Source organism: Thermobia domestica, chromosome 2 (assembly GCF_964235325.1).
Source record: "Thermobia domestica chromosome 2, izTheDome1.hap1.1, whole genome shotgun sequence".
In the NCBI taxonomy this organism is placed as follows: Eukaryota; Metazoa; Arthropoda; class Insecta; order Zygentoma; family Lepismatidae; genus Thermobia; species Thermobia domestica.
Window position 1 is genome coordinate 79,612,100 of NC_137455.1, and position 16,520 is coordinate 79,628,619.

The following is a 16,520-nucleotide window of genomic DNA, read 5'->3' on the forward strand; positions in this document are numbered from 1 at the left end:
CAGTGAATTGGGAACCTTAGTAAAATGGTGAACACTGTTATTAACTGTGGTTTAGATCAAAACAAATGGCGTAAAAGTAGAGTTCATAAGTTGTTACCGCAACACATTACTGAACGTACCACAAACAGTCGCAAGATGTATGAACGCTATTTTGCCGGTAAAATATGGATGTTTGTGGCCACTTTACATGGGGAATACGTTTATCTAAGTGAATGCAACGAAGTCCAGGAAATATGTTAGCACCTACGGGAAGAAAAATATTCCGAAGCATCGTATCAGAAAACGGTGGAAAATTCCCGAAGAGTTTCATGATCATTGCATACTTCAGTTATAATGCAAGTTCACCAACCACCGCGTAGCTAAAAGTACCAAAATCAACGGCCTTATGCAGAGTTGTTCTGATGCGTGATTAGAGCCATACTTGAGAGTTCGACTAACATATGTTTCCTGCAGTAGCCAGGCCTTTAGTATGACGCTAGCCATACGTCTAAACGACTCTGCATAAGGCCTCAACTCTCGTATTATTCGACGATTGTTTTGGTCTCGCTGGTTTCGCAGTCTATGGTGCAGATTCTCACAAAGCATGGCTGTATCAGGATAAGGCGTCGAGCCACACACCATCGTGCAAATTAATGGAATCAAACTTCAATTAGCAGCATAATCGGATTTATGTTGCTCCTAAGATTGTTATTGGTTATTATTATTTCTTTCAGAAAATTGTAAATTTAACAGAATTTCTAGAACGTTATATTGTAGTTAGATGTAGTTGTGCGTGAGCTTTGGTGGACTTTGGTATATCTACAATGCAAGATGAATAATCCAAGAAAGATGCAAGATTATTACATTAAACGAAAATACACCAAATCCAATCCAAAGAGAGATTACTGCTAAATTGGCGTGACCCAAAGTCCTGTAAGTAAAATGCTTTAGCTCAAGAACGAAAAAGGTTCTGTTCCTCCATGTAGGAAAGGAAAGTGCGGTTGAAAACACGCAACAGCCGCTAAGGATGACTGTGACGGGCAAGTGAAATTGGTCCACAGAAGAATAGTTTGACCTTCAAAAATATCTTGGTCGTGCAGGAATTCACGGTCATTACTCAACTATTCGTCGATGGCTGTTAGAACGCACGGTAGCCTTAAGGCAAGAAGGCAAACTAGATACACAATATTGACAAAGGCCATGGTGATCAACCGCCTCAAAGGAATTGGACAAAGAAAGGCTGATTATCTAATGAGAACCACTTTCTTGTCCAAGAGGTACGGGCTCAACATATTCGTCTAGCGATTTCGCCAAATAATGAAACATCCAGTAAAAACAATGGGCCTATGCAGAGTCGTCCTGATTCGTGATTAATGCCATACTAAAGAGTTCGACTAACATATGCTTCTTGCAGTGGTCAGGCCTTTAATATTACGCTAATCATACGTCAAAACGACTCTGCATAAGGCGGTACATTTTCGGGATCTTCAACAACACTTTGAATAAAGTAATGGGGCCTTATACAGAGTCGTTTTGACACGTGATTAGTGCTATACTAAAGAGTTCGACTAACGTATGTATCCTGTAGTAGTCAGGCCTTTGTATGATGCTAATCATACGTCAAAACGCCTCTGCAAAAGGCCCATGGCCCTTAAAGCCACAAACAAGGGGCAGAGTTTTCTTCTAAGCCGCATATAAAAGATAGACTTTTCTACAATGGGCCAGGATTACTTGTCCCTATTAAGGAGATGATTAGTAACAAATACATCAATGTGCTACATTCCAGAGTTGTTCCAGGACTAAACTACTTCAACTGGATCGATCTACTATTTTTAACAAGACTTGACACCATGTCACATGTCTGAAAAAAGTCAAAAGATTTTTTCGAAATACATGACGTAAATATTTTAGACTAGCCTGGAAACTCACCTGATATGCATCAGATCGGAAATTCGTGACCTATTTGCAAGAATAAAATCAAGCAGGAGGATTGCATAACAGGTATTTCGTATAGTTAGCGTCAACGCAATCAAGTTTTGCAGATTAGTTTGCCATATTATATGTCCATAATGATTTTACGATATTATGTCAGTGACCCGAAGATTTAATGTGCAATTATTTTGCTTAAAGGGTATTGATTCGCATATCATCGTTTACGACCGGAAGGCCTGTATCACCGTTTACGGCCGGAGGCTCACCGCTGAAAGTTCTTAAAACATAGTTTGCGTTACGCTCCGCAAATGTTGAATCGATGATGCAAAATGAAAGCTTAAACATCCATCTCCATCCTTACTGACAGATCCGAGTGCTGGAGCCTTATTCTGTATCAGATTTTGCAAAAATTATGAAGCGTAACGTACCGCAAAATTTGCAAAAAGGAATTACCTCTGTTATGGCTAGTTTCGCAAACTAAAATATTTTGCGTTATATTGAAGCAAACCATTACGGAATGTGGGCCCTGCGTTCAGGGATGGACCAAGGGCAGGACAATCCGGGCAATTGTCCGGAGCGCCACGATCAGGGAGGTGCCATAACGAGCCTCAAAAAGTAAATTGTATAACGTGTTTTCTACTGTCCTTTTTGGTTTATATTCTTGTAAAGTAGCGTCAATTACACCATCTTTTACCATTACACCATGGACGAAGAGAGTTTCATAGTAATGGGGGTGGGGGTAAATCGACAAATAGAGACATGGCATGTAGAAGAAAGAGTGGAGGGGGAGTTAATATTATTTATAGCTGGCCATGATTTTTATGAACTTTTCCCAGAAAATGAATGTTATTGGATTTTATATGTGTTACTCTTTAAAAGTGGTAGTGGGGGTAGGGATGCGCACGAGACAATATTTGTGGCTGTCTCGTCTCGAAAATGTGCTGTAAAAGTGATGTCTCTTCTCGAAAAATGTATATTTCTCTATTGAAAGAGCCGTGTCTCGACTCGAATTTTGCCAGGAAAATCCTATCTCGACTCGAATTTTGTCAGGAAAATCCTGTCTCGACTCGTCTCGTGCGCATCCCTAAGTGGAGGAGACTGTCGGCCTTTTTGAAAGTAGTGTCTGGGAGGAGGATTTCTAATACTTGATAATCCTGTTATTAAACTTTAGTCATGTAAGTGTTCAGCTTTTATACAATTTCATACATTTTATAAATGCTATGGACTTCAACTACTAGGACATAAACCCCTACATAAAAAGGGTTGTTTACATTGCTGTGCGTAAAACACGTTCAACATATGTGTAATGTATTTTTTGGTATTTCACGTTATTATAATAGATTTTTACATAGTCGGTTACATAGATTTCACAATTGATATAATAAAACAATTTACAAATATAACAGTAATCATGCTACCATTAGTAGTATTTAATAAATGCTGTTCGATATTTTCTTTATACATATCGATACATAAATAATAATAATAATAATTAAAACACGATGTAATTGATACCATATGTATATTTTTAATTGCTAAATATACCTATATGATGTATTTGCGTACTAATTTTTCTTTTTGAAAAATAGGTTTAAAATATTAAAATTACGGTACTGTAATAAAATGTAAAATATAGGCTAGGACTAGGGAGAAGTGCCAAAAAGTCACTTTGCCCAGATGAAAATTTTGCCTTGGTCCGCTCCTGCCTGCATTGCATGAAGAATGGTGAAATATTTACGTGAAAACTTCAAAACTTAGTGCTTGCATTCCAGTACTGCCATTTCAGGTTTTCCCAGAGGGGGAAAGATTCTCCTTCGACACAAGAGTTTCACACTCTTTAATACATTAGTATACAACCAACTAGTGTGAATGTCTCAAACACAGAGGGGTCAGTTGCCCCTTGCTCACCCCAAATGTCGCCCACGTTTCATTCCCCTACGAATTGGAGTTGTTCTGCAGGCTTCGGATGGTCTCAAACCATGTTTCTCAGGCAAGATGCATTTTCTTCATGGGATTATATTATTTTGGTAAGAGTTAGTACATAAATACATATAGGAATATATATAGAGAAAGAGAGAACATTTTTATACAGGGTGGGAATAAAGTTGCTTTCCCAATATTTGAAGAAATAAAATAAAAGAAGCTAGGTGACTTGGCAATCTTTATTGTAGTTACTAATACTGTTCAAACTGTCTCCCGTCATGGTCAATGCAAATATATATCTCTTCAACACTAAATTGCAAATATCATGATACAAGGGAGTATTTGCATCCAGTCTCTCGAATGATTGTTTGATTAGCTGTTTCAATTTATTCAAATCCTATGGAATAGTTCTATGGCATCAGCGCTCCAAATACCACCTCAACAAGTTCAGTGTTTCCTTCATTTCGTACACTTCGTTATCGTTCGCTTCTTGGTACATTATGCAAAAAACCTGTAAGTTCGAATCGTTGGTTTAGGTTTCTCATGGCTTGATGTGATGGTGATTTTACACCTAGAAATCTGGCGAAATCTGATGTCACCATATTTGTGTTTTTGCTTCGTTTCACCAAGCTTGTAGCTCGAGAACATGTTTTTGTCTAATTTTGCGATTCATCTCAACCCCTGTACTACTCGGCACAACTTCATTCATTAAAGAACTCTTGAACAAAACACGTACGAAAACATAATAAACATGATTAGCAGTTCTAGCCACAGCAGTGCCTGTTTCACTACACACAAAACGCTCACTCATACATCGCTTATTTAATTTCTTCGATATTTGTTTTGGGTTAAAGCGATTTTAGGTCCACTCTGTATTCTTATTAAAGTTATGTAGAAAAATTAATAGATGGTAGTCATTGTTGGTTCATCTTGTTTGTATTGTTATTTTTTCTTTAACTTCCTGTCCTCCGTAAACAAATAGTTTAAAAGTTTATCTTATTTATTTCAGAACTCGGACACATTTGATTCATGAAAGAATATCAAAGTGAACACAAGTGATTTGATTTCATATGGTAAATGTTATTGGTATCGTATATTATGAAGTGGAGGACGACTTTCGAATGAATAGTTAAACAGCAGTAATATTGTAGTAGTAAGCAATAAAGTTACAAATATAATACTATTCTTCTCTCTTTTTTTCTGTAAAAATTGTTTACCCTTCCTAAAATTAAAGACTTGTTATATTTAAGTGTAATGTATTAAAATTGCATTTAATATAACTACAGTTCTCTAGTTAAATATAATTCGTCATATATATCAGCAACCTTTTAAAGCCAGGTCAATCGGACACGAGAACGTGAGATTCTTGTTTGAGTTTAATGTCCCACGATTACACACCGAGCCTAAGAGAGACGTAGATAATGGTGATAATAAATTAAGTGGTGGAATGAAGAAAATTTGAGGAAAGGGAGAACCCCCCAAAACGGACATACAGTCTATCTACCACAAAGGTCGCTTGGCGTGAACACGGCAGACTTTACGAGAATAAAATGATTGATTACATATAACACACTAGACCCCATTCATTGCATAGTAATTGTATCAACGCAACATAAAATAGGTGTTTTAGTTTGAGATAATAAGTGTATAGTTGATTTTTGCAAGTTTTGCGTTGTGTTTTGCTATTTTTCCAAGTTTTACGTTGCGTTTCGGTTCAATTTCTGCGTATGCTGGCCACAAACACAATGTACTGAACGGTATTGGTAATCGTTGGTGATATTCATTATTTCAAGAATGTAATTAAAACAGGGCATATTTTGTAGAGTATCGAGGCTATCGGCGGTAGCTCTAGAACATTATAAAAGGTAGTTAATATAACATGTATAAACAAATTGACATTAATAAGTTCATATAGTCTCGTATCTTCTCTTAATGATAATAAGCGTTCTAAATTTTGCGCAAACTTGAATTTGCACTACGGTTAAAGTTAAAATTAACTTCAAAACTAATCAATAGAGACCGGATGTTTAGGCACTAAAAACCTGTAAAATAGGCACTAAAAATTTTTAAAATAGGCAATAAAATAGGCACTAAAATGCAACTCGAAATAATTAAGATAAATACTCAATACCATTAAAATAGGTTCAGGTCATAGATAATGTTCAAAGAATATAGAAACATACCTGTTTGTTAATATCTTATTTTATTGTACATATAAAAACGAAGCTTGTTATGCATTCATACATACTGGGTGAACCTAAAAGATCTGCACACACTTCAGGAGGTGATTCGTGATATCAAAAGAAAACCTGTTGCATGATGCATATCAAAAGAAGGCAAAAAGTCCTGTTGCATGTTGTGGAATTCCGCGTCGTGTACGAGTGACAGGGGTGCCATCTTAAAATTGAAAATCGTATCCTGACAATTGGAACGAGACATAAAAGTGTGCACATACTTCGGGAGGTGTTTCCTGACATTCAAGAGGACTTTTTGTCTTCTTTACATGTCACTAATCATCTGTCGAAGTATGTGTACGATTTTCGATTCCAAGTTGGCACCTCTGTCACTCGTACACGACGAGGAATTCGACAACATACAATAGGACTTTTTGTCTTCTTTTCATGTCACGAATCACCTCTCAACGTATGTGCACACCTATCTGTTCCGTTTCAATTGTCAAGATTTGATTTTCGATTCCAAGTTGGCACCACTGTCACTCGTACACGACACAGAATTCGACAAAATACAAGATGACTTTTTGTCTTCTTTCGATGTAATTAATCACCTCCCAAAGTATATGCACATCTTTGAAGTTCACCCTGTATGTACATTGTAACGTAGCACGTGTTTGTATTTACAAACACTTATTATACGTATATATGCGTCTTTATTTATGTTGTATAAATTATATATTTTCCCAATAAAGGTTTATTTTAAAGAAAATCCATAAAATAGGCAACATTAGGCACTAAAGCAATTATTTAGGCAGTAAAGGCCGAAATAGGCAAAATAGGCAAAATAAAATTGGCTTAAATCGAAACTATAACCTCCCACATAAACTTTGAAACGTTATTTTTGATCATATCTTTAATATTAAAGAATAGGCATTTTGCCTAACATCGGTCTCTACTAATCAATAAAAATGAAATGTGATAGTTTTCACTATTATGCAATGAGAATAGTCCTGGATTGGCTCTTAATGTGCTTTAATGGATAAAAATAGTTCAAAACTTATTCCTGCAAAGCCGAGAAACGTTTCACAATGGTTATTACATTAATGCCACAAGTATACGTGCCTCTCTATCACTACAACAATAACATCTCATGCCGTCAATTCTTCCTGCCAGAGGTACCAGACGGGTTTTGTTTGATCACTCACTGATATATTTATAGGTTACTCACCGATCCAACACCTCTTAAAATATTAATATCAAATTAGTACTTTAAACTCCCAGACAAGATGTTTCAAGATACTGGAAAAAACTTTGGTGATTACATTAGCATGTACCGAAAGATAAGAAATATATTTTGGTTTTAGCGTTTCTTATCCAAATAAAAATTTCAAATTTAAAATTGTTTAAAAATTATAATAATTGGAAGCATCGAACACATTCTTTTATGCACATCTAGATACGATACCTTTTCAGAATGAAAAAAGTTACATGTGATTGAATAACGTATTAAAATTATCGATGCTACGCTAGTTACAGAAGTACAAAATTGCTTTGAAAAGATAGGATTTAAAAGTCCGCAGTTGTACATGTTTATTTGATGTTTCATTTTGAACTAGTTGAGAATAAAATAACATTGATAATTTTGTTAATTGTACAGAATAGCAGAGTCTAGTTCATAATATGCACCTCGTAAAAGAAAGTCAAAATCGCATATTGATGACTGACGTAACGCCTATCAAATATATTTTTACACATTTTTATTATACCTATAAACGCTTATTAATATATTCTTTTACAAAATTTTATATATTTTTAATTGAACACGAAATTCAATTCCATCAGAGTATTTGTTTTGAAATTCATTAAGTAATTGATTCTAGTGTGAAGGTCTTTGTAGTGAAAACACCAATTTTCAGTTGCAGTAGAATGAAAGAAACATCTATTATTTTTATTATTAACAAAGTTATTGCTTTTTTATTTCTAATTGCTTTGGGAAGGTCAATATAAAAGAAGTTCTTAGAAGTATATATTTGTTAATCTGATTTCTAGATGTTTGATTTGATGTAACAACCATTCTGATCCTTTACCTTCAAACTCTTCGGTTTCTCTTAAATGTTTTTGTTTAACATGGTAAAAATATTCATCTAGATCGGTTGACTTTAATAGTCTCTCATTTGATATTTTAGAATTGAATTTTAGCATTTGTTGATCTCTAATAATGTCAATGATGAATACAAGATTAACTTTACCGAGTTCAATTCTAATTCTTTGATTTTATTAATATCAGCTCTTTCATTCATTTTTAGAAATTGTGTTGGGCCTTTATATCCTTCTACGTTTTCAACTATAACTGTTCGAAATTGCTTTTGAATTGCTGTTTCTATTGTTTTTACTTTAATAGTTATACGCCCCTTTTATATTCTTGGAAAATATCTTCCTTAAGTGGAAATAACTTTTTCATTTGTATGTGTTGTAGTTTTGGTAATTACTTTGATATAATACATCTAGAAATTAGATCTTGATTAAATAGGAATGTGGTCTAACTGTTTATTTCTTTTATTCGTCTTCGTATTGTTTAATACGGTCAATCAGAAATAGAACACTGAACTGCTGAACAAGACTGTACTATTGATAAAAATTAATACTTTACATGTTACGTTTCGATCTTCTAACCAAGATCCTCATCACACATACACTAAATCTATTTGCAATGTAACAATACTAATATAATAGCCACGAAAACCTACCTGCTCCCTCATTGGTCGGAAAAGGTAGCCAATCAACGACGCCCGTTGAAGACAGCCTCAACCAATCATATAGTCCAAATCTAAGACTACTCGACCAATGAGAGAACATCTCAAAATAACAAGAAAAACATCATGAAGCAGAATTAACATATAATTCCCTGTGTTTGTCAATATGCGTTTTCCATTTTTTATTAATATTCAAGCCTATACTCCAGTTCATTAAGTTCTTATCTCCTTTTTCTATCCAGCATGCCTCCTTCCATTTCCTAGGCAACATACTTTCTTCATATTCTAACACAATAACTTTCTCCCAGTCCACCTTATGTCTTTTATCCTTGACATGTTTGAATATAGTACTACTTTCTCTATTATATTTTACATCACTCTTATGTTGTTTAATTCTTTCATTCAACAATTTACCCGTTTCTCCAATATATTTCATATCACAATCTAGACATTTTATACAATATATAACACCTTTTTTTCTATCTCCCCTCTACTTCTTACCAACTCTAACAACTTCCTACTGCCTTTTCTTTCTATCTCCCCCTCTACTTCTTACTAACTCTAACAACTTCCTACTGCCTTTTCTGTACACTCTCACAAACTACTTTCTTAACATCTTTTTAAGAACTTTTGTCTCCCAATAATACCTTTCCGTATTACCTATTTACCTTCCTCCCCTTCTTGACCTTTCCTGGAACATACAGAAGCCTTACAAAATCCCTCCTACTATACATCTTCTCATATAACAGTTCTTCTAACTTCTTAATGTTCTCCCCTACATTTTTGTTACTAATGTTGGTAATTCTTGTCATCATATTCTTATAAGATTAAATTTTGTGCTTTTGCCCACATTACTTTTCTTATTACAATAAATACCCGCATTGCATTCTTTCTGGTCCATTGTGTTCTAATTCTTCTCCCTTCTTTGCTCATTAAAATATCCAGATAACAAAGGCTACCTTCTTTCTCTATCTCAAGCTCTAACTCTATGTTTTTCCCTTATCCTCGATGCTATTTACAAAATTTACCAACTTCTCTTTAGACCCTTCTTAAATCTCAAAACAGTCATCAACATATAAACACAAATACCTAACCTTCCCTTCTCCATCATCTTCTTTTCTCATTTACACCCATAGAGTAATAGAGCCATTTACAACAGAAAGAGAGTTTAATCATAAAATTTCTTAGAGGCCTTTTAATAGTTTATTTTTCCTGTAACAAGAGACAAGTTTAATGAATAAATTAAAAATAACAGATTAGGATGGCAATTTGATTGGTTTTGGCGGAGCAACTACAACCGTGTTTTTACAAAGATTTTATCTATAATAAATGGATATAATTGAAAATATTAATTATCCATTACAGAGTTTTCCACCAAACGGATGAGCATTTAATAATTTGAATGAACCTAACAATGACAGAGGATGAAAGGGAAGTTTATCCATCCTCATAAAGCAGATTGTTTTATGAAATTTGATGTTATGGAAACATTCGCTGAAGAAGCATTTGGTGGAAATGATACGATAAAACCTATAGATAAGTTCTTTCCATTCTTTTCTCACAAATAGAAATTAGAAAGCATCGAGGTTATATAGATAAAATTGAATTGCCTGGAATTACTTTAACTGGGATTGAAATTTTAAAAATTTCTGAACTTGAATTTTCCTACTTAAAACAGTTTCTAAACCAGTTTCGAAACAGATGATAGATTATAATTTATTTAAAAGGTCTTTTACTATTTTATTTCAATTAGGACTGAAACCCGGCTTTATAAGCGATTGTAAAGATATAATGTGGAAAAAGGGTTGACAATAGCAATAATGATGTTTAGTATAAACTATACTAGAAGAGGAGGGGGCTCAACTGCACTTTATAATGAAAAAAATAACAAAAACAATATGGTAACAAAATCCCAATTGTTAAATACGAACCTAATTATGAGCGCGAGGTAGTTAGAAATATTGAAGTAACCGAAAACCATGTATTCATTTAATATGTATCAATGTATTCCAAAAGCAGTAACACGACCAGTTTTTGAGTTTGATGTAACTACACAATTTAATTCAGGACACTTGAATATCCCTGATTTTGTAATTGTAACTATTCAAACTGATAGAAGTCAGGATCAGATTAAAGATACTAGCAAATTTGATAATTATTTATTTGAAAAAACGTTCTAAATGAAGTGTTTCACAAGGAAAAATAAATTTAGATATTGCTAATAATGATTATTTTAAGATGCATGAAAATTTTATTGCTTTTTTTAAGAATATAACACGTAGAAACACAAATGTATTATGAGCAGATAAATTCCTTAAAAATAGGTCAATGTATATAAATACTTATAGTAGAAGAAAGAGCGTATCTCTAAATGAAAGAACAAATGTAAATATTGTTGTATATTTTGCGGAAGCTGCTGTCTATAATTATGCGTTATGCGATTTTAATCAGTCAGATGAAGTTTACTTACGATTCATCAGGGGTGGATCCAGGGGAAGACGATCGCCCACCCCAGAAGATGAAGCTTTCTTCTTTTATATATAAATAAAATCCACCTGAGAGTTTTGAGCTCTTAAAGGTATCTCTAAGTAGCAGTATTACAACTCACCGCCTCCCAGAAGTCCGTCCTGGATCCGCCCCTGCGATTAATTAAAAAGTGATTAAAAATTTTAATTGAGGTATGTTGTAATGCGTGATGTATTGACTGACATTTATAGACATATTTCATAAAAACAGTAAATGACGATTTTCTCAATAATAAATAGTTGCTAAATATATTGATTTCTTAAATTAACTTGGAAATATTGAGAGAAAGTCAGTTATTGCTTTGAAATAATTTGAAATGAATAAAGAAATATAAAGTTGAGAAGACTGGAAGGATAAGAACAAAGTTTGGGAAAAGTATTTAGTCGAATGTGATGCATTTAAATGGTTACTTCCTCCTCGATTGACGAAGCATATAGCAGAGAAAATGATAGATGAGATAATCAGAGATGGATTGTCTATTAAATACGCTGGATTGAATGATAGTTATCCAACTTCAAAATTTTGTATTAATAGAAATAAATATTTTTAATATTTTCTGTATAATAAATAAGTATTGGCGTCACAATTAAACAAGGAAACCGATATTGAGGTCTTAAAATTGTTAATTTACAATATCTAGAGAGAGGTAAACCATGTGAGATAACCTAATGGAAATTGATTATAATAAATTGTACTGGTGAGAGAGTATTATTGCATTTAGTCTGAAAATATAAAACCGTATTACCACAGAGATATAATTAAGAAAGAAAATAAATATTAAAGGAAATGAAAAATAAAAAGCTTCTTATCATATTGTGGTGAAGGTAGCGAAGGCAGCTGGAATAATAACAAAAAGTGAACATATACAAAAATCCTATATACTGCCCACATCAAGAAGAGAAAAGCCCAAAATAATTATAGCTAAACTTATTCAAAAGTAATTAGGAACAACTGGATTCAGAAGTTTCGAGAAAAGAAGAGTTTATTAGCGTCAGAAGTCAAACCTGAGTTCCCGAACAATCGAGTTTTTGTTAATGAACAATTAACACCAAGCAATCGAAAAGTGCTATACGAAACAAAACAATTCGCCAGGAACAATGGTTTCCGATTTGTTTGGGTGCGTGATGGAAAAGTGCTTCTAAGGGAAGACGAAACATCCCGAGTGAAACATATCAAAAAGCTAGAAGATCTACAAAACATGCAAAACTAAGTGGCTCAACAGGACTGTCAACTTCACTCAAGATGGAACAGGTAATTAATGAAATTTTCTTATACCAAAATATAGACACTACCATCTGTGATAATATAGACTCTTTTAATGAATTATTTAATGATAAAACAGGAATCACGATTATTCAATTGAACATTAGAAGTGTTAAAAAATTTAGATGAATTTTTAGTATTGTTACAAAATATTGCTATAAATATAGATATAATTGTCTTAACAGAAATATGGAAAATGAAGCAACTTGTAACATTAACATAAACGCATACCGCTGTTATTATACAAATAGGTCTTTAACAGTGCAGATGGAGTCATGATATTTGTAAACGAGCAAGCTGACATTGACAAGGTAACGGAACTTAATCTTGCTGACGCCGCTGGAATGCGCTTACATTTAAATAATGCAGAAGGTTGTAACATAATAGCTATATATCGCACTCCAAGTGGTGATGAGAAAGCATTTCTACAATCACTAAATGATGGCCTTAAAAATTCATCAACTTGCTCTTTGCTTTTAGGTGATGTCAATCTAGATATATTAAGTGACAAACACTGTGAAAATATAGTGTTGACACGTATTTAAATTTACTATATAGTCATGGTTATGTTTCATGCATAAATAAACACACTAGAGTTACAGAATATAGTAAGACTTGTATAGATTATATATTTTTAAAGTAAAAAAGTCCACTGAATGTCACATCAGCTGTGTTGCAAACAAGTATAACTGACCACTTTCTCACTAGTGTAAATGTTCCCATTACAATGCAAAAGAGGGAAAAAATATCATATGAAACAACAATTATAAATTATACTTTATTAAATTAAAAATTGAAAAAATGTAATTGGAATCTGGTAATATATAGTAATTGTGTTAATACTGCAACTTCGAATTTCATCCAAATAATGAAAAATTGTATAAGTATTTCACGTATTAACAATAAAAATAAAAAGTAAGTAGTAAATATCGCAAAATAAAACCATGGATAACAAAAGGATCAGTCAACTCTGTAAGAGAAAGAGATAGATTAAGTCGTTTAGTAATAAAAAAAACCAAAATGATTTAGAATTTAAGGAATATTACAGAAGGTATAGAAATAAACTTACACAATAAAAGAAGTTAAAAATGACTACTATAGAAAACAAATTACATTATGTAATAACAATGTTAGTAAATTATGGAAGGTAATAACAGATATTATAGATAAAAATGACAAAAAGTATGTAGAAATAAATGAACTAAACACTAAAAATGGTCTAGTAACGTTTGAACGCGATCCATTGTTAATAGTTGAAAGTTTTAATGAGCATTTTTCCAGTGTTGGCAAAAAAATAGTTAACAAAGAGATTGATGGTAAAATAAATTTGAACTTGGATTCCCAAACTAAAATAGTAAACTCTATATTCTTCACTCCAATCACTGAACATGAAATTGAACGCTTCATAAATGAATTATCACCAAAAACAACATCTGGTATAGACGGATTATCAGCAAGTGTATTGAAACATACGAAATCAAATATATTAAAACCTTTGCAGTATATCTTTAACCTAAGCTTAGAAACAGGTGTATTTCCCGATGATTTTAAGACTGCTGTAATAAAACCTATATATAAAAAAGGCTCAAAGGCTGACCCTAATAACTATAGACCTATATCAATCCTCATTAACTCTGCTAAACTGTTAGAAAATTGTATGAAGAGAAGATTAGTTAATTTTCTTGAACAAAATAAATTCTTTTCTTCAAATCAATATAGATTTCAAAAAGGTAAAAGTACATCAGATGCTGTATACAATTTAACAGAGATTGTTTGTAAAATGTTGATAAAGCTGGAAAAGTAGTTGCAGTTTTCCTAGACCTAGCTAAAGCGTTTGACACAATATCACACAAAATTCTCTTAAATAAACTAGAAAGATGTGGAATAAGGGGTATATCGGTATCTTGGTTTAACAGTTATTTGAAAGACAGAAAACAGGGCGTCTAAATAGGTAATTTTAAAAGCACTTATTTATATGTAAAACAAGGAGTCCCTCAAAGAACTGTATTAGGCCCTATATAATTTTTAATTTATATAAACGATTTGTGTAATTTAAAAATGGACGGGCATATACAATCATTTGCTGATGACACCTCACTTATATTTACTGGTAAAACATGGACAGATGTATTCAAAAAAACTGAAGCAGAAATGAAGAAAGTAAAACAATGGCTTGATAATCATCAGTTATTATTAAATGCTGAAAAAAAACAGATATATAACGTTTTCACCAACTACAACAGGACAACCAGAAAACAAGTCACTAAAATTGCATTACTGTCAAAATACTGAAAAATGTAACTGTAGTCCTCTTATTAGTGAAAATAAAGTAAAATACTTAGGTATATTTATTGATAAGCATCTAAAATGGTCTTCTCACATTACACATATCGCCACAATACTAAGAAAATTATTATGTAAATTTGTTCAATTACGAAACATTGTAAGCATAAAAATATTACGAACTGTATATTATGCTCTTGTAAATAGTATACTTACATATGGTATATTAATTTGGGGTGCTGCTTACCCTACTCATTTAAAACCTCTGATTGTTCAGCAAAATAATATTGTAAGAATATGTTTAAAAAAGGGACTTGAAAGTAGACTAGATAGACTATGACCAATTCTCAGGATTACCACTTTCAAAATTATATTTGCAGAAGGTATTAATATATGTTAAAAAGAACAGAAACAAATTGGAAGTAATAAAACATACGTATATAACCAGAAATGTGACAAACAAAAATTTAGAAATTAGAGCAACGAGTAAATCTATAACTCAATACCAAACATATTACAGAGCTCCGAAGATCTATAATGAACTCTCACTCCGAATCAAAGATGAAAGTAATTTCAAAACATATAAAAGGTTAATTTTACAGTGGTTAAAAGAATTAAAAAGTGTTTTTTAAAAAAAACTATTGTTAGCTAAAAGTAAGAATAAACCTCATATGTTACGATAATAAAATAAATAAAACACGAGAATCAGGCTCACACACAAGCATTTACTTATGTGAGCTATTTTCTATCTGTTTTATTCTTTGCATAAAAAATACAAAAAATCGCAATATAGAAATAAGTGCATTAAGTTACCCGACACTGGGAGATAGACATGACTTCTGGAAGTCCGAAGTCCTGTCATCTCTGAATACCGGGTACGTTAAACTCTACTAATAAAGGGAATCTAGGAAGTCTGATTTCCTTTAGGGAAGTAATAGCACTTATAAGTAGAAAATTTACTTGTTAATTTTTGTAACAGTTATTTTTCTTATTCTTTTATTTTCATTAATATTTTGTATATTGTTACTATAATTTAATATGTTTATGTATTTTTATGTATATTATTTAATAATTGGATAAATCCAATATATTAATTTTCTTCTTTAAATAAATAAATAAAATAAATAAATAAAATAAATAAATATACCAGGTCATAAAGGATCTTACCAACAGGTATAAGATATATTATATATATATTTTGAAAACAGCCTACAAAAATTAATTTTTTAAAACTCACCAAATTAAAAAGCTAGTTATTGACATGGAACCTCAAAAGAGACTTATTCTTACTAATAGTTTCAATGTTATTATGAAAATGTTCAAAGTAATTTATCAAGTAGATTTTACATTGAAATTAATGGATGTTTGTTCACATTATTCTATGATCAATGGATTGACAACCTGTACCAATATACTCACCTGTAAGTATCATACAATTATGTAAAAATATAGATGTTTTATGTTTTTAAAAACAATAAAAACTGAAATAATGAGCTATTAAAATCTTATCTTTAAAGATAGACAGCCTTCATTACACTCAAAATACAATTTCAGATACAACACTGTCAAGTTGTAATCTGGTTTGAGGCCTCAGTTCAGGTCCGTGTGAGATGGGCTTAAGTAAAAAAAAAAAAAAACGCCGCTTAACTTTCTAGGCTAGGGTTGGCATCCGTCCCGATTTTGGAGA

The 16,520-nt window shown here is 32.4% G+C and overlaps 1 protein-coding gene across 2 annotated transcripts in view; it reads left to right on the forward strand.

The window, feature by feature from the left end:
• LOC145673245 (NAD(P)H oxidoreductase RTN4IP1, mitochondrial-like) overlaps positions 1-4,988 on the forward strand; it is a 50,728-nt gene extending 45,740 nt beyond the window's left edge. For both annotated transcript variants that reach the window (XM_081742760.1, XM_081742769.1), the window contains exon 10: positions 4,844-4,988. In XM_081742760.1, coding sequence (XP_081598886.1) covers positions 4,844-4,883 — 40 coding nt within the window. In that variant the 3' untranslated portion in view covers positions 4,884-4,988. The remainder of the gene's footprint in view (positions 1-4,843) is intronic.
• The last annotated feature ends 11,532 nt before the right edge of the window (positions 4,989-16,520 follow it).